General features: G+C 44.1%; 1 protein-coding gene across 1 annotated transcript in view; it reads right to left on the reverse strand.

Moving 5' to 3' along the window:
- Lama3 (laminin subunit alpha 3) overlaps nt 1–19,881 on the reverse strand; it is a 241,351-nt gene that overhangs the window by 176,098 nt on the left and 45,372 nt on the right. The window contains exons 3-8 of the mRNA XM_035440276.1: nt 14,454–14,571; nt 13,700–13,818; nt 11,769–11,939; nt 9,865–9,956; nt 6,551–6,666; nt 4,160–4,278 (exon numbers count right to left, since the gene is read on the reverse strand). Coding sequence (XP_035296167.1) covers nt 4,160–4,278; nt 6,551–6,666; nt 9,865–9,956; nt 11,769–11,939; nt 13,700–13,818; nt 14,454–14,571 — 735 coding nt within the window. The remainder of the gene's footprint in view (nt 1–4,159; nt 4,279–6,550; nt 6,667–9,864; nt 9,957–11,768; nt 11,940–13,699; nt 13,819–14,453; nt 14,572–19,881) is intronic.

A 19,881-nucleotide genomic window follows, 5' to 3' on the forward strand; every position in this document is an offset into this window, starting at 1 on the left:
GTTCTCTGAGGTGGGCAGCCTTGGCTCTCTGCTCAATTCATGCTTAAATAGCAGTGAGGACCAACAGAGAGTAAACTCTCTAGGACCTCCACAGTCTGAGGCAACTCATACCATTACATTTACAGACAGCAGGGTCCTTACTGGACTAAGCACAGTCAGATCGAGATACAAAAGTCAAGGTGGCTTCACAGGTTTGCAATGGAGGTCTAGAGAAAGCAGTCCTGCTGGGAGGAATGAGTGTTTGAAGTTGTGCTTGCATGAGGCTTAACACCCAATGAGAACCTCAGAGACCCTAGCTGAGTAAGTGCAAAAGCCTCGGCAGGCAAAAGCCTATCACCCACCTACTGGCTGCTTTGGCTGCACCCAGAGTCAGGGTGTAATATCAGACTTCAGTCTCAGAATTTGTAAAAGTTTCTTCTTTATGAGTTACCCTATTTCAGGTATTCTGTTATAGTAGTACAAACTGACTAAGATACTATGCAACAGTGTCTAGCAACAGTCTCTCTGTGTGCTCCGAGATGATGGCAGATAATTCATCATTTTCACTTACAGGTACAGAAAACAAATGGTGGGGAACAGCCAAATTACTGCATTTCTAGGCGATAGACTTGCTGTAGGATATGTGTTCTTTACCAACAAACTCAAACCTGATCATCAAGCTGTCTGACCCTGTGGCCCTCCTCTCTTCCTTTACCAATGAAGACTCCCACATCCTGGTGTACATGGCATTTCCCCAAACAAAGAACCAAGTGTCCCAACACCATTTATGTGATGTCCATTTTTTCTTTTATGAATGGCATGACATTTAAAATCAAATTGTGCCATTCCCAGGAGCTGCTTTAGGTTGTTAGTTTCTGGCAGACTGTAATCCCCATACCAAGTCCATACCCAAATACAGATTCACAAAGGTTTTAATCCTTTGAAGATAGATTTCCTGCATTTACTCGTTTCTAACTATCTAGTCTTGTGTTTTCCACTAGTGAGTTCAGAATCTGCCTGTCCATCTCCACAAAAGTCCTAAAATTGCACCACATGTATAGGCTGGCTTCAGAAAATTAAAATGTTCATAATATCAAGTCTGAAAACACTGCTCTCAGCACAGCTTATGTTTTATAAATTTCTGTGTAGTGCTAGCAGTTTGACCTCAGCCCCACAATAAACTCCTTTGGTGGCCTCTTGGAGCTTCATTTCATTCTGACATACCCCGTCTTGTGTGTGTTCTGTGTTTGCTTTCTTGTGTACCCAGCCTTGTGTGTGTGTGTGTGTGTGTGTGTGTGTGTGTGTGTGTGTGTGTGTGTTGTGTGTGTTGTGTGTGTGTGTGTGTTCTCTATTTGCTTTCGTGTGTACCCAGTCTTGTGTGTGTTCCATGTTTGCTTTCTTGTATACCCAGCCTCCGTGTGTGTGTGTGTGTGTGTGTGTGTGTGTGTGTGTGTGTGTGTGTTGTATGTGTGTTCTCTATTTGCTTTCTTGTGTACCCAGTCTTGTGTGTGTTCTGTGTTTGCTTTCTTGTGTACCCAGTCTTGTGTGTGTTCCATGTTTGCTTTCTTGTGTACCCAGCCTCCGTGTGTGTCTGTGTGTGTGTGTGTGTGTGTGCACGCGCGCTCCGTGTTTGCTTTCTTCTCAAATCTTTTGGAATTGCTGGTCTTTTCAAACATGTCTTCCTTGTTTTCACTTTATAATGAGTTCTGGAGAAAGGATGAATTTTGCTTCTTAAATATCTTTTCTGTGCATGGTATGGTATGGGGCAGAACAGAACCATGTGTTCTGCATCTGGATCCCATCTCTGTTTACAAGGCACCATGTGAAATACAGATGGTTCAGGAAGAGTGAGACAAATGTCTTATTGACCTCTTCATGTATATGAACAACCAGAAGAAAGCCCCATCTTCACAGAAGAGGTTCAACTTCATTTTAGTTAACAAAAATAGAGTACCTCTGAGCACCCCAACCCCCCACCACACACACACACACACACACACACACACACACACACACACACACAAACTGCCTGTCTTCACTAAGTATGTCAGTATCACAGAAAGAGAGGTCAAGGAGGAGTTAAAGCAGGCAAGACGTACAGCACCTTCCCTTCCTCTTTCCTCTGAATTTGCTGTGGAAAGTTTTCACAGAGAGTGGTCATACAAGCCCCACCTCTAAAATTACCATGAACACCCTACTCTATCTATTTATTCTCCACATAAGCATTCCTGACTTCTTCCTCTGTTTATTCACCAGCTTCTGACTTTTGCACATTCCCAAACGCTACAGGTACCAACCATCTTCCACCAAGTGTTTAAGCATGGACTTAATTAACTGGAGTTTAACACATGATATGGGTTTTGATCTTATTATAAAATACACATACAAAACGTTGAATCGTCCATTTACCAAGCTTAGACAAATGCACATGAGAGTCTCAATTTCTTATCTCAGTAGAGAACAGCACATCACCACCTCAGAAAATCTCCATGTTCCTGCCCACTCGGCCTCCCACCACTACACCTCCTCAGAGCTAACCACATTTGCGTCGGCTAACTTGTGTTTAAGAATTCCACGCCAATGGCTGCCACACATGAACCCTTTGTGAAAGCTGAGTTTCTGTTGCCGCTTTGCTCCTAAGATCCTCCGCGCTGTATGCAGCAGCAGCAGCAGCCCAGGGTCCTCTTTGCACCTTAGCATTCTGTTACACAAATGAGCAAGGATTTGTCCCTTGATCCTACTACAGGTGACAGAGGAGATTTGAAAACAAGCATTTCTGGGGCTGGAGAGATGTCTCAGCCATTAAAGGCTTGGCTTGCAACCAGACCTTTTCTGTTTCTTGTAGGTAAGCTGGGAGTAGGGTTTGTCACAGTGTAGGAAGGTTCTTCCTGTTTCATTGAATTTTATAATTTGTTGGTCCTTTGCCGTAGCCGTGGTACACCACTTCGAGTTTCTATTGACACGGGATGGTATATAGAGTTGTTTTCCATCCAGGCTTTTTAATAACTGGTATCTGGGTAAGAGTGAAGGTGATTTGTGATTTTGATTGGCATTTCTCTCCTGACTGAAGCAATTCGGCCCTTGACTGCCAGCTTATTGGTCATTCACATACTTGTATTTGTAAGAGGCTGTTTCATTATTGTGTAGATGTCGGGGTGGGGGGGGTACCTGTCTTCACCTAAGACCTTAGAACCTCTTTATTTGTTGTGGTTACCGACTACCTGATAGACTTACAGTTTGTGAATATTCTCTCCATCTGCAGCTTGCCGGTTTGTTTTCCTCAGTGGAAGTGAACAGGTTTTAATTTCAGTGAAATTGGATTTCTTCTCCTTTCATACGGCTTCCTATGACTGAGGGAAGTTTCCTCACACAATCCGAACACACAGGGATTCTGTGTTTTACTCTAAAGTTTTACAGTTTTAGTTTTACTTTACATCCATGTTTAATACCAAATCAATTTTATATATTTGAGTAGGGATTAAGGCTTAAGTTTCCCACATAGAATCCAGTTGTTTTAGAACCTTTGTGAAAAGCCTTACTCTGTCCCAGTCAGGTTGCTTTTGTACTTTGCTCAAGCTCACCCCCTGACATATGTGGGTCTGTCTCTGCCCTACTCTGTTCTGGTGACAGCTTTGCCCACACAAATCTATTGAAAACAGGCTGTAAGGCCAACACCGAGGTTGATACCTACTCTATGCGGTGTCTTATAGCATGATAAATAAATGACCCAGAGGCTCATATTGGAGTTCAAGCTTCAAGTTGAAGATCAGAAAAAGCAAAGCAGCCAAGCTAGTAGATCTTCCCTCTACCTCAGCTCGGACCAAAGGGGCGATCCTCAGACTGCTCCCGACTTCACTGCTCCTCAGATTCACTCAGACTGCTATTTTCCAGCATGGCTGGAGAATAATCCTGAGATTCACTACTGAAGACCCTGATTCTATGTTTTATATCTCTCTAGTGCTGGGATTAAAGGTGTGACTTCTGTTACTCTTTTAGACTGATTCAATCTTGTGGGTGGCCTTAAACTCAGAGAGATCCATTTGCCTTTGTCTCCTGAGTCCTGGGATTAAAGGTGTGTATCACCATTGCCTGATCTCCATACCATGAGGCCGGCTTTGCTTTCTGAAACTTCAGGCAAGCTTTAATAAATCATAACTAATAGATCACCACAGTGTCTCACCTGGCAGTTGATGCAGACTCCTCCCCCTGAATAGGTGCCTTTGCTGTTCAAGCTTGCCTGCTGTTGTTCCACATCTGGGTCATAGTAACAGTCCACGGCATGTCCATGGCAGTTGCAGGCTGGGAAAAAAGCACTCTTGGTCAAATTACTATGCAATGTTTAGTGAACTCCCAGACATGATCTCCGCCTTGTGGCTTACAATAAAGTCAGTTCTGAAACACTGGGGACACTCTATAGAAAATTACAGGGAATTTTACACAAAGACTATTATATAAAAAATTGTGAACTTTACAGCTCCTTCCATCTGATAGTAAATGAAAGATTTCTTTTTCTTAAAAGATATATAATTGTAAAAATGACTAATCAAAATACCTATTATAGCCATGTCCACAGACTACTGCTACTGCTGATATTACTACAAACTATTGCCTAGCTCTTTATTTATCATGAAATATGTTCACATACATTGTTGCATTTAATCTACTCTGTACGGTAGGTGCTATTATCCCCATACCACAGATAGGAAAACTGAGATGGAGAAAGGTTACAAGATGATCCATAACTACACCACCCATACACAAGAGAGCTAAAATTTGGTCCTGTCTTTGTTTGATTCTAAATCATCTATTCTCAGCCAACAGTCTAAACTTCTAATCTCAGGACTACGTATAATGTGAAAAATAGAAATTAGGTTAATGTCTTACTATACATAAATAACAACACATCTGGCTGACTATAAACGCCATCACTATGGAGCTGACCATATTTTGTTTGTGATGGAGTATGGTCCTAGACACAACTAACCCTGGCTGTGCATGGTCCTAGGCACAAAGTGGCACTCAACTAACCCTCACTGTGCATGGTCCTAGACACATGGTAGCAGTCAACTAGCCCCTGCCATATTGCCTTGGATTCCTACTGTGATGAAACTGTATGTCACCAAGAGTGACATCAAAGAATTCATGATTATTGGGAAAGAATGTCAAAAATATCTCTTAAAAAATCAATGAAAAAGATCAGGACAAAAAAATTAAACAGATATTATAACCTTGACTAGTCAAAGTATGCCTAATACAACCACTAAGCTATCTGATTAAAACGCTCACAGTAGCTCCATGGTATGGTTTGAACGTTTGTTCAGAAACTGACATGGCAGATCCAGTTACCAATGTGAAGATGTAAGGAGGGGGCACCCTTCAAGGTTGCTTTTGTTGGTAACTCTCATAGCAACATGGAAGGTAACTAACGCAGAAGCCATGGGGCTTGTCAGAAACCACCGCTTCCTTAACTCTCTCATACAGCTTCAAGTGAAAAGCAGCTTTCCCTTGTTTTCTCATTTTCTCTGATCTCTTCCGCTTTCCACATGGTTTGATCCACAGCAGCACGCTACTGTGCATCGGGTTTAACCACCGCTCTCATCTCTTCCTCCAGCCCTCAGCCCTCAAGACAGCTGTAGGCTCTGTCTGCTATCACACCCTAAAAATGCCGAGAGACCTACAGGTTACAGTGCTCAGCCCTATCCATACACCAAAGTATCACGCATACACTTACGAATTCCTTTTCCTTCTTATATTTGAATTGAGGACACCTTCCTCTTAAGTCTGGTGTTTCCCTTTCCTGGTTCTCTACTATCAGTATTTACATTTTCCATAGTTAAGTTACATGCAGTCCACAAATATTAAATAGATGGTCACAAAAGTTAACAATTTGGCCAGGCGTTGGTGGCGCACACCTTTAATCCCAGCACTCGGGAGGCAGAGGCAGGTGGATCTCTGTGAGTTCGAGGCCAGCCTGGTCTCCAGAGCGAGTGCCAGGATAGGCTCCAAAGCTACACAGAGAAACCCTGTCTCGAAAAACCAAAAAAAAAAAAAATAAAATAACAATTTTGTTTCAAATTGTGTGCCACGCTGACAGTGCAACACGGGTGCAGGCTATCTTTTCACAACTGTTGCTCCCAGTCCAAGAGTCACCTGGATTAGCGTTGGTGATGGGATCACCTTGCAGAGTTAAAGTGAATGCATCTTGGGTTTGTAACCCTTGTCTTACTTAATAAAGGCTCGTGAGTGCAGACATGGAGATGTTGGCCAGTTTGTCAGTCCAGTGCTATCACAATTCTATTTATTATTCGTTGCTGCTCATCTCTTACTGTGCCCAATCTATAAATTCGACTTTCTCATAATCTTGCATGTAGGAGCATATAGGACATCTTGGGATCTCCATGACCCTTGATCGACTTGGTCTGAACCATATATCTAGAGTAAAGGGTATTTACTTTATAATAAACAGAACTGAGTCTCTAAAAGGGACAGGATGCCATCCTCTTTGTGACCTCAGGGCACACTTGCTATCGGTCCTCAGGTGGAGAGGAGAGGGGCCCACTCCAGCACCCACCTTCACACTCATTGTGCTGCCCCCGAGCAGCAGGCCGCCAATGCCTCTGATTGTAGCCTGCACAGCAGCGATTACAAGTCTCCCCACAGGTGTGGTGCTGGCATTCACATCGGAACCTGAGCACGAAGGCAAACACATTTTGGTAACTGAAGAGTTGTATGTATAGCATCAAACTCAGAGCCATACTACTGTGGCATCCTGAGTTTGAAAAGTTGTTTGGCTTGGGTTGATTTGATGTTTTGCTTGAGAGTGGCTCTCATTTATCCCAGACTGACTTTGAATTCACTATGTAGCTTAGGAAGACCTTGAACTTCTAATCTAATCTTCCTGCTTCTACCACACACACACACACACACACACACACACACACACACACACACACACACACACACACACACGTTTCTGGGACACTGGCTTCATGTGGTGCTAGAGATCAAAGCCAGTACTTCATGCACTCTACCAACTGAGCTACACCACCAGTGTAAAGTTTTGTTTTTGTTTTTTTTTTCAGAGAATTGCCATTTATTCCCGAAGTTGCCAAAATCGCCACCAAGGATTCATCAGGAGTTTGGAGGGAAGTGGAATGGGGTGGGGACCCCAGCTGTCCCTCCCCCGTCCAGTGCCACAGAAAAAGTCCTCCTCTGGCCGGCTCCCCTCCCCATCCCCCATGCCCAGTTTTTCTCAGGAGGAGGTGGGTTGGGAACTTGGGAAGAGGGTGTAGTGTGAGTGGGCCCCAGGAGGGGAGGGCACTGGGGGGAGGGCCCCCGTTTCACATGCACTCACAACACTGATCTCCCAGGGAACAGAAATGGGGGAAGCCAGCTGAACCAGGCCTCCCTCCTACCCTGGATTATAGGAGGAAGGGATTAGTGTTGGGGGCTGGGGGTCCCGGGAACATCATGGGGGGCAGACCAGGGCCTCCACCAAGAGGAGAAATGTAGTTAGGTGGCGCTCCAGGAACTGGGATTGGTGACGGAGGGGCCAGTGGCAGGAGCTCTGCTTGGCAGGAATCAGACTAGTGGAGCATGCACAGGTCATGAGTTCAATCCCCAGCATCAAAATCAAACGAAATCCTCTGTTCTTGTACACAAACGTGACATGCGATACATGCACAGCACATTCACTGTGCCAATACCAGAACAAAACAGTTTGCATGCACTATGTCAAACCCCTCCCCATCATCCCCATTGCACAGATGGTGAAACTAAGAGGCAGATAGTAAAGTGTTTGCCAGAGGTCAAACGGTGATAACAGAAAACCAAACGTCAAGCTCAAGTTTGACCTTGAGGAGCCAGTTCTTTCTCTACCACGTCACGTTACAGTTACTGAACAACACTGGGCATGGAGGCTCACACTATAATCACCCCTCCATGGAGGCTGAAGGATAGACAGAATCCAGGCTAGCCTGGGCTAAAAAAAACAATAAATATAAATGAGTAAGAAGTAAGAATAAGTGAGCAAGCAGGCACTAAGTTTCCTGGGGCGCAGTTAGCATTACGTCTTCACCGAAACCTGGAGTGATGCTGGGAAAAGAACTTGTAACGTTTTGTACTCTCAGCCTCCTCCCCAGCACAGAGGTGACAAGGAGCAGCCACTGGAAATCTCTCTGAGCATGAGATTCCCACAGGCTGCCCTAGCGCTATTGCAGGGCACATAGCTGAGACCACTTGACAAGGCAAAGGCGTTAAAAATGAGAATCTTACATCTGTCTCGGCCCTCAGCATTGGAAGGGAAGGTTGTGCTTGAGTTATCACCCATCTGTGTTTGAAAGAAGACTCAAAACCATTGTGGCACAGGCTCCTGGCTGGGCCTCCAGGGACTCCTACAGCCCTCTGTGAGAGGCAGAGAGAAGCATGGCACAACTGAATAGTCACACTCCGAAAGGAAGATCCCATCCTTCTCCCTGCTCTACTGTCTGCAAAGGCACACTGATATGGATGTAACTGGCCTGGCATGACAGCTGGGGGCCACATGGGCTATCATCAGAGAAGCAGTCTCAGCTCAGTACCAATGAAATAGTTGGCATATATTGGCCTGAAAGAATGTTTAAGGGACATTGCTCGAGGAACTACATTCATAGGGAAGTTTTGAGCACAGCACAGAAAGGAGCCTGGACCCTGCCTGGACAGTGCCTACCTGAACGGTGCCGATATCCCCAAGCCCCTGCTGTACTGATTCTCAGCTTAGGCTAAAGGTTGAGGAAGCACCTTGGTTTTGCTACTGCAAAAATGCTTCAGACCCAGTCAATTAGACAGCCCTTTTCACGATGGCCTCTCCATCTTATCTAGCCTAATATCTACCATCATTTTTCTCCCAAGCTGCTGACATTTTATGTTGTGACACAGCAAAGGTGAACCTGAGAAGACTTCTGTTTAGCAGCTGCTCAAAAGCCCAGAATCATGCTACTATTCCTGTAGTGAGGTCAGGAGGGTAAACGCTCTTAAACCATATTCTGTTCAGAACTAACTTCACTGATTGTCCAAAATGGGCTTTCTCCATCAAGTCACTGGCCATCTCAAGCAGGGGCTGGTTTCCTGTTTACACATGTAGATTTCATGAGTGTTTCACACCAGATTGCCATTGCTGAACTCTTCTCTATTAATTTAAATGAGACTGAAGGCTGTCTGACTACATGACAATCATGAAAGATTTTCTGCAAGGTGGGATGTTCACAATAAAGCAAACCCTAACGTGCATTCCCCACCTTAGCTGCCAATTCCATCTTGAGCTAGTGACTGTCAAACATGTAGAAACACCAAATTATTGAAAATCAGGGCCTGGAGAAATGGCTCAGCAGTTAAGAGCACTGGCTGCTCTTCCAGAGGACCTGGGTCCAGTTCCCAATCCACATGGTGGCTCACAACTGTCTATAACTCCAGTGTCAGGGGATCAATGCCCTCTCCTGGACTCCTCAGGCACTGGGCATATATGTAGGCAAAACATTTAGACACATAAAATAAAATAAATACTTTCTAAAATTTGAAAAAGTAAATGCAAAAGCAAACTGTGTATAAAAATCATTAGTGACTGTCTGGCATGTTCTTGGGTTTGGGAATTTGGTAGTGGCATTCCATCACAGTGTACTGTGATTCTGTGATTGATTAGTCATGTCTGCCATGGACCCACTGTAGTCTGGAAGGAAAGTTTACACATACACACACACAACACACACACACACACACACCACCTTGTTGTGGGCTCTGAAACATTCCTGTTGAGTTCTAGAACCTATAGGTTGTTAGCAGAGTGCGCATATACACGGCAACAATCAGGCTTATTCATAGCAAAGTGAGGAGGGAGCTGACTGTACTTACTGTTTCTCAGGGTTGTCAGCAGTGCACTCCTCCGCATGGCCATTGCAAACGCACCGCCCACCGATGCTGATGTCCTTTATGCTGTAATAGTACTGCATGACAGAAAACAGGGTGAGAAGCTTCCAGGGACTGCAACGCCGAAGTTCTCTCCCTAACCTTTACCCACCTAAGGGTTGACTCGACTTTCCCTTTATTCTACACTCTTGTGCTGTTTCTCCTTGCTGACTGGAACACAGATGAAACTTGTCTTACAAAATGAATGCAATAAAGTTTATTTTTTAGTCTTCAGAATGTGTCCATTAAAACATCAAATGCTTTAAACGCAGAGAAGAAAATTACCTATGGGGGAAATCATACGTGTAGCCTACTGGAATGAGATGATGTGTTTTAAGTTTGTTTATACTTGGAGCATATGCATCAACCAAAAATTAATTTTGTCCCTACTATGTGCAAACTGCCCCTCCAAGGTGTGGGAAGGGAAAAAGAATTTACAAAGATGGATCAGGTCCATCTATAGAAGGAGCTACCAGCTGTTGGCAGTGGTTGGAACCTTCCTAATTCATGTTCAAAAAGGCCAAGGCTAAGAGTTCAAACTCCTAGAGACAGCCAGAGTCAGCAGAAGACCCAAGATCAGCCCCTAAACCAGACCACACACACACACACACACACACACACACACACACACACACACACACACACACCTTGCAACACTCACAAAGATAATTGGAAACACAAGGACGTGGTGAGCTGGGGCCTTCCAATTTTTCAGAATGCCCAGCTCATCCATATCACTGTCCCCATCTACCCAGGGGTTTAGAAAGAGCTAAGAGCACAGGGAATACAGATGAGCCACCCACAGACAGGGTACCTGACTTTTCTAGAAAATGTTCAAAACTGTAAGGAAACTTTCCCAGGATCCTCACCTCCAACCTCTCTACCATTGACTACATAAAATGCCCAAACTTTAGCAAGTACAGTGGGCATCTTCCAGTTAGCCTTCTAGGTGGATATTGTCCCTTGCCCTTAGGCTGACCTCTATATTGGCAGCAGCCATAGGCTTTCGGGCTCTCTAGCTTCCTACTGGGTTGGGCCATTAGGAGGCACTTGTAAGAGAAGAGCCAGCTCAGGCCACCTCTTCTACTGGTCCAGTCTGTCTCAAAGACGGGAGATGTTCCCGGACATCTCTCTCAGAGTGCTGAGTTTACCTCACCACCACATGTTCTCCTCCACTAGGTCACATTTTGAAGCCTCTTTCTCTAGGAGGGTCTACATTAGGACCAGATCTCAGGGGAAGTGACCTCTGTAGCTTGGGGCATGTGGGCTTCTCTTCCCTCTCTTTCATCTGCTAAACTGATGCAGGGAATCTGAAGAAGGACACTAAGACACTCCAAAAAGCAAGGAGTCTTGGTACCCAGAGTGACATCATGGAGCTGAGCTCACAGATGATGCCCACTGGACTGTGACATGAGCAAGAGACAAAGCTTTGTTCTTCTTTTCTTAAGCCTCTGACATTGGGGGCTATTGATTACAAGAGTTAGCCTGTCTACACCAATATCAAATTGACTACAATCAGTTTTTGAATATAACAATTTTTCTTATCTTTCACATTGACCCCAGGGTTCTACCACTGATCTAGACTGACAGGTAAGTTGCCCAGGCTATCCTGAGACTCATTCTGCAGTTTAATCAGGCCTGGCATTTGCAATCCTACTGCATCTGCTCCCCTAGCAGCTCGGATTACAGGCCTACACCACCAGGCTGGGTTAATTTTTCTTCAAATAGCCAGGAACTACCCTCTGCCTAAGTTACCACTGGCTGGGAAAGGTACTCAGAAGAATTAACTTATTTGACCAAAAGCAAGCAACAAAACACAGCCTATTAGATGCTTACAAAATGTTACTCACCCGCCGGGTGACAGTGGGGTCTCGCTCTGCTTTGGAGATAAGATGCCCCAGGAGGGTGTTGGTTCGAAGAAATCTCAAACGGATGTTTGTTGCTTTAGTAAACTCCCTCAGGGTGTCAGAAAATGCAAAATTTTTTGCACCTGGACGACCATTTATCAAGGATACAACCACCTTAAAAAAAGAAGAAAAAGAAAAAGAAAAAGTAGAAAAGACACTCCAGACCAAAGTTCTTTTCTCAAAATGCAGCAACAAGACACTAAAATAACACATGTCCCCCAAGCACCTGGTTCTCGAAAGAGCCCCTGGACATGCTGAGGGGCTCTAGCCTCTAGTTTACAGGTCAGAACATTGGCTAGCTCTTGGCTCTACATTTAAACCTGATCTCTGTCAAGATATTCTCATGTCACTCTTACACCTCTGATCTATCAGGTGGCTGTGGAGGGGATGAAATGCTGGAGAGAGGTTGCTATGTTTGTAAACACAGGGAAGTGATCCTGTCAAGTTGCATCAAGGAAACAAAGCTGAAACGACCTGAAGCAGTGGCTCTCAACCTTCCTAATGCTGTGACCCTTTACTATAGTTCCTCATGTTGTGGTGACCCCAACCATGACATTTTCATTGTTACCTCAAAACTATAATTTTGGTACCATTATGGATCATAATGTCAACATCAGATATACAAGATATCTGATATTCAACCCCTGTGAAAAAGTCATTTAACATCCAAAGGGGTTGTGACCCATAGGTTGAGAGCCACTGCTCTAAATGCTGTTAAAATGTGGACCAGGACAATGGCTCAGTTTTTTGTGTCTCAGCTGATGAAGTCCAAGCCTCAGCTGTTTGAAACATGAGCTGTTCATGAGCTAGAAGATAGTAGATAGACCTACTTAAGATCTCACACTCCTAGCAAGAGTTGATTTGAAAGTCTGTTTATATTCTTGCTGCTTCCGTGGAATTCTTATTGTCCCCATCTGTTTGTCTCCCTCCATAGCAACAGCCAGGTTGATTTCATAGCAGGGCCAGATGCAATTCCAAGGGAACAATTGTTTCCTCCTGAAAAGCTGACATCTACGATCAATGGGACCAGGTGAAGGGACTCTGGCCAGCCCGAACATGGCAAACATGGCTCTGGCTGGCCTTGCCCTTATCTCCCAATCTTTATGCCTTGCTAAAAACTGTTAAATTACATTCCTAAAGCTAGCCACCAAGGTCTACTTCCTTCTTTGGCCACTTACTCCTCCTGAGGCTGACTATCAAGGACCAGCTATCAAAATATTAAATTCCAGTAACCAAAAACCCCCTTAAAATTAAACATGCCCAATCAAAATTAAACACCTCATCCTAACATGTTTTTCCCATTTCCCTTTATAAACCACCATTTTCCTATGGGCCATGTCTGTCTCCTCTCTATCTAGAGGCCGTCCTTTGCCCCTCTAGAGGGACAAATACCTCTTCTCCCTCTCCCTGTTCCCCTCCCCTTCTCCCTCATCTTCTATTTCCTGTCTTTGACTCTTATTCTCTGCCTTTTGTCCCTCTGGGGCAAATAAATCTCCTTTATGCTAAGAACTTGGTCTTGGGGTGTCCTGTACCAACACCAGTCCCTTCACCAGGGCTTAACACAGCCACTTGCTCCACCTCCTCAGTCTTATTGGAAATAGTCCATGAGAAGGTGGGAGAGATCGCCACCAGTTACCAGTGACCACCACCTTCTACCATCAGGAGAATTCTGAGACCTGTGGACCTTGGATCCCAAACCCTAACTTCCTGGGGAGAATTCAGTCCCAAGTGGAACTTCCAACCCAACTCATCCCATTTCTTCCACAGCACTACTTCCCTCCTTAATCTGTACTGTCTTCCAGGGAGTACAAGGGCATAGCCTCCTGTCCTCTTCCTTTCCTAATCCTACCCAACTGCCTCCCAAAACCACTTACCTCGCCATTTTCCAGAGGCACGATGCGGGAATACTCGGTGACACAGAGCGCCTGGTCATCACGGGTGATGGCTGTGTTTGCTTCCTGTCCAAAGTGTTCTAAGCAATCTCTTTGAGAATCTACAAAGGAAACAGTTGAACATTACCAAATAACGCATGCTTTCTTCTAGATCACTTCCGGCGCCTTGTGTTTCCTTAAGAGGAAGAACCAAGAAGTCTTGTGGACTTCTAGATGGACGCCTAGGATGAAGTTCTTAATTCATGAAAAAGAAATACCTGGTTATTTCAGTTCAAGTGCCCTTTAGGAACCATGTTTGAAGATATGCTATTAACTCTTCATGCTTCGAGTAGGCAACTTTACCCTCCAAACAAATTTGCTGCCACTTTGATTGGTCATGTGGTCCAGAGGCACTTACATACCACATTAGCAAAGATAAAAGGTTCAAAATGAGTAACACAGAGCCCAGGATCCTAACTCAAGAGCATGTGTCGCAGTTCATTTACAGGTACCTCCCTTCAGTAGGAGCAAAACTGTTATAAAAGGGGGTGCAACCTCCATTCTGCGGGTGGGATCCTGAGAATCAGTGTATACATGACTGAGAAATGGGGTTATTTTGTGAACAACTTAGAAGGTCCAAACACTACCTAGTCATACTGAGACACCCTTTAAAAGAAAAACAAACAACTAAATCCATAGTCTTAAATTGTTTCAGATAATCAAAGCCCCTCATAGCACAGAAGACAAAATTACTTACGAGCAAAATACTGCCATGGTGAGTAGGTGCTTCCAAAGTCTACAGATCTTTCCAAAACCCAAAGATCAGGGCGCGGAGAATTTGCAAATTTGATTAAAACATAGGCCACATGGAAAAGCTGAAAAAGCAAGAGAGATAGAGTTTGTGTGGACTGAGAGTATATCTCAGTGGTAGAGCATTTGCCTAGTGTGCAAAACGATTAAAGTCGCTTTGTCCATAGCTTTGACTATTTCTACGGGATGGTGAGTCCTAAGGCTCCAAGATGCAGACACTTTTTCTATCCAGCTGGTGGACATCCCTACTTAGCTGCTGCCTTTCAAGATTATTACTCATCTTCTTCCCCTCTCAGTACATACAGTCACTCTCATTGTCACGTCTTCAGCAATATGTCCTGAGTTTCAGCCAGCCTGCACAGCCTCATGGTCTATATTGGAAGCCTGGTGGTAAGTACGAAGAATGGTGTACCAAGTCTTTTGAGGAACAGGAACCAACAGTGCAGCTGGAGGTTCTCTTAGGAGTCAGGAGGTCACAGGCGCAGCCTGAGACTGAAGTACCTCTTGCCTGTGCCATCCACACTGGTCTCCTCTTTTCCTGGTTCCCCTCTTACCTTACAAACATAGGAAGAAATGAAGTTGGGCTCTGGTCTTGCTCTCTTCTCTTTCAGTTCCTAAATGCCCAGACACAGCCCAAGAAGGCCCAGTATCTGCACTTTATTCCCCAGTCCCCTCCTCAAAACGCATCTGCTTTGAAATGTGAGCTCTGTAATTATACAGTCAGGCCTCCAAGTTGGTGCTACTATATCCAAAACTTCAATCAACCGAGGATCAAAACCTTTGGGGTAGAGGGTACTGTGTACTGGTACTTGTCTGTAGTCTTTGGTAATGCAGTCAGTGTGTAACAAGACTTACATCATATTAGGTATTGTAAATCATTTATAGATTATATATGTGCATAGGCTATACTCAAATGTACCATTCTACACAGGGAATTGGGCATCCCTGAAGGATACAGAGGATAGAGGGAAAGAAGTAGAACCAACCCCAGGGACACTGAGAGATGACAGCAGAACACAGGTTTAAACAAATTTTGCACTATCATGTTAAATGAAGAAAGAGCTTCCCTGTTCCCCAAAACGCTATCCCCACCATACCACACATAACAGGTTCTACAGTGCCTTTCTGAGCAGGATGCCCCACAGACATTAGTTTGCCAACTAGAGCCAGAACAATGAACTCATCTACTGGGGGAGGGGGCAGGAAGGAAAAGACTCAGACTCGGTGGGGTCCTCTTTCCTGGGAAAAAATACTACAAGAGAAGGCTTGGCATGTAACTCAATAGTAAAACATATGCAAGGCCTTGGTTCAATCCCTAGGAACAAAATAATAGTAATAATAGTAACAACAACAGTAGGAGTTTTAATTTTTTTTCCACATACAATAGCTTAGGTTGTATGGACTGTGTGTGTGTGTGTGTGTGTGTGTGTGTGTGTGTGTGTGTGTGTGTGTGTGTTAAAGTCTGAGAACTATGATCAAATATTAGTATTTCAAACTCTAAATTAGAAGCCCAAACCTCTCTCTCTCTCTCTCTCTCTCTCTCTCTCTCTCTCTCTCTCTCTCTCTGGTCTCCAAATTTCTTTACACTTTAAAAATGACAGAAGATTCTCCTATTGGCATACACCATATTAATCATTACAGTCGAGAAAGGTTTTTGTTTTGTTTTGTTTTCAAGACAGGGTTTCTCTGTGTGGCCCTGACTGTCCTGTGTAACAAGTCTTTTTCTGTCCTGCAAGCCAGCTCACAAATAATGACATAGAGGTGTCTTATTAATTAGGAGATACTGCTAAGAGAAGGGGGAAAGGGAGAAAAACAGAGATAAGAATGGGAAGGAGGGAAAGACTTCAGTAAGCAGATGGGGAGGCATGGCTTGTTGTGTGAACTTACTACCTGGAACTAATTTAATGGAATTGCTGAGTCCATCCACTGTTGTTTAGCACCAAGTAGACAGGATGTTCCACTTTAAAAGGTGACCCTCCTGATTTTTGTCTTGGGATCTGTTTCTGAGGTTCCTTGGCACACATGTGCGTGTGTTCTGGTGATGGGTAGGGTGCAATCACTTCTCATTGCACTGGCATGGTCTGAGGGATCCATGGTGATATATTATTTATGATTTATTAAAGCTTGCCTGAGGGTTCAGAAAGCAAAGCTAAACACAAGCCATAGAGGTTGGGCAATAATGATACACACCTTTCATCCCAGAAACTATACTAGTTAGCCACAGAGCCAGATTTCTTACTGGTGGCACATAATTTTAATCCCAGGACTCAGGAGACAGGCAGATAGAACTGAGTTCAAGGGTTACAGGAGAGTGAATCAGTCTAAAAGAGTAACAAAGCTCACACCTTTAATCCCAGCAGAAGAGAGGTATATAAGGAAGTTCAAAGGATCTCATGTGAGAATTAGTTTCCAGCCACATTGAGAACATAGCAGTCTGGAGATGCAATCTGAGGTTCAGTAGATCGCTCCTTCAGTCTGAGGTAGAGGTAGGAGCTAGTGGCTGGCTGCTTTGCTTCCCGGGTCTTCAGCTTGACATTTGAACCCCAATATCTATCTCTGGGTTTTTATTATTCACGCTATATCAGAGATTCTGGACCATTCCACAGTCGAGCCTACAGGCTGGCTATGCTATCACAGAAGATTGCATGGTCTTATTTGGCTGTTTGCTCACCATCTGGCACAGGTGAAGCACTCTTACACTAATCACTTCACAGGAGATCAGTACATAGGTGTGACTTTCTTTGTCCTGCTTCCAGTCATTAAATAGCTCCGAGACTTTTTGTTTTTCATTGAGAAGAGAAGATGCAGGTGGAACCAGACACTTCACTGTGGTGACCTGCTTTGAAAGACTTTTAAAAAGAGTCCATCCTCAAAACACCATCAGAGCCAGTGATGAAAATATAACTCAGCCAGTCTGCAACCTGACCCTTTAGTCCTGGTCCACAGAGTGCTCCTATTAGTGGCTTGCAGGGGCACCCCCATCTCTGAATTTGCCCCCATCCTGTGCTGGAAAGCCTAGTCCCTTGCCTCTCATCAGAAAGGTATATTTGTTCAAGTTCTAAGGAAGCACTCTTGGCTTCTTACTGGGTCCCAGAAGAAACTGCTCACTTGGAAGAGGGTAAGGTAGAACATTCTAGAAACTGTCAAGACATGATTCAAAAATTACGTGACCTCTGACCTTAGCATCTCTTTTTGAGAGGACCCCATTGCAATGATGATGAAGACAAGCCATCAGAGGCTTTCTGGGTGTTTTCTTACAACCTCTCACAAGTCCTCCTCTACCTGTGAGGGCATGTATACCCTTCATTGCTCATGTCAACCTGCCAAGAATAGAAAAACCCACATCAAGGGCCCCTGCACTCTTCCTAAGTAATGAAGACTTGAACCCACACCAAAGGCCAGACACTCTTTCTAAGTAATGAGGGCTTGAAACAGCAAGAGGTCAAAGATTAGGGTAGAAACTAGGAGAGAAAAGTTAAGATTCTGTAACATCCAGGTTGGAAAATGATGCAAAGGAACTAACTTTTAGTTAGAATAAATAAGTCTAGTGGACTATTCCACATTAGAGTGATTATAGATAAAGCGAACAAAGTTTGAATGGTTTCCATAAAGAAATAACATTTGAGGAGATGGATATGTGTATTCCAATTTGAACATGACATAGTGTGTTCACATATGTGTATGAATATAAACATATATATATACATATATATATATATATATATATATATATGAGTATTTGTATGTGTCAGTTTGAATTTTTGAAAAAAAAATCACAAAAATCCTAAGAAATAAAACCCCAAGCCAAAACTGAGTCTAAACACTGGGGCTTAGTGCCATGTGCACATAGTCTCCACTCCAGAGAAACTAATGTCCTTCAGTTGTTCTGATTAAAGAAAAGTTCTTTCGGGTAAAAAGGAAAATCAGGGGGCTTAGGCTGGGGTTGTAGCAGCATCATAGAGGGCTTGCTGGTCAATCCCCACTACCACCACACTCAAAAAATAAAGCTAGACACAGTGGCACATGCCGGCAAATGCATCACTCTGCAGGCAAAAGCAGGAGGAGCAATGAAGGCTGGAGACCAGCCTCGTCTATGGAGAGTTCCAAACCAGTTGTAGAGACAAACCCTGTTTCAGCAAAACAACCAGAAAGACCTAGGTCACCAGTAACTTAAGAAAATGGAAACCCTACATCTATATTTTATACTGGAGAGCCGAGATAGCTCAGACAGGAAAATGCCTGCTGCACAAACATGAGAACCTAAATTCAGATTCCCAACACCCATATGGGAGCTGTGCCTGTTTGTACACATCAGTGACCTAGAGCTGGATGGGGGTGGGAGGGCAGACGGAAGGATCCCAGAGCTCTCTGGCCCATCAATCCAGCCAGTCAATGAGATCGGGGTTCAGTGAGAGCTAATTTCATCTCTTCAGTGCCCATGTAAGAGCCAGGCAAGGCCATGAACATCATAAACCACAGAACTGAAGGCAGGAAGGAAAAAGGAGGATCCCTAGGGCTCTCTTTCTGGCCAGACTAACCTGTCAGTGAGCTCAGGGTTCATGGAGAGACCCTGCCTCAAAAGATGAAGGAGAGAACAAACATTAGTGGGAGATATCCAACATTGCCATCTCAAACCCATTCTCTCTCTCTCTCTCTCTCACACACACACACATGCATATGCACATACATACAAAAAGAAAAATATTTTATACTGATAAAATTTTAACACATGGGGGTAACTGATGGTGTAGAACATGATTTCCCATCCTTATGAATTCAGTCATTATTCCCTAATGGGTTTAAAGTGTGGAACTTGATCCCAAACTGCAATTGGAGAACATGTTAGCCCCAACCAGCATTTGCAAACAGTAGTGACTAGGAAATTTTTGAAGCCCTATGAAACCCAGTTCAGTGGCTTGGATGAGAAATGTCCCTCATGGGCCCATGTATTTAAACACTTGGTTTCCTTTGATGGTGCTGTTTGTCAAGATTGTAGAACCTTTATCAGGGGCAGCCTTACCAAAGAAAGTACATCACTGGAGGTGGGCTTTGAGACTTTATAGTGTTGAACTTCCAGGGTGTTTTTGGCTTCCTGTGTGTGATTAGAGATGTGATCTCTCAGCGTCCTCCCTGGCCTCCCACACTGGACTCTCCCTCTGGAGCCATAACCCAAAATAAACTCTTCCTCAAGTTGCTTTTGGTCATGGTACTTCATCACAACAAACATAGCTGATATACGCAGGATCTCTGAGAGCCATTCTACAGTAGGTCTTGTGTTTTAACCTATCCTCTAGCTACTCTCAGCTGTCAGGGAGTGTTTGTGTCTGGAGCCTGGCTCCCCTTAGAAAACCCCATTTTTTCATGCCTGCCTTCTG

The sequence above is a fragment of the Cricetulus griseus genome, chromosome 2 (assembly GCF_003668045.3).
Source record: "Cricetulus griseus strain 17A/GY chromosome 2, alternate assembly CriGri-PICRH-1.0, whole genome shotgun sequence".
Classification (NCBI taxonomy): Eukaryota; Metazoa; Chordata; class Mammalia; order Rodentia; family Cricetidae; genus Cricetulus; species Cricetulus griseus.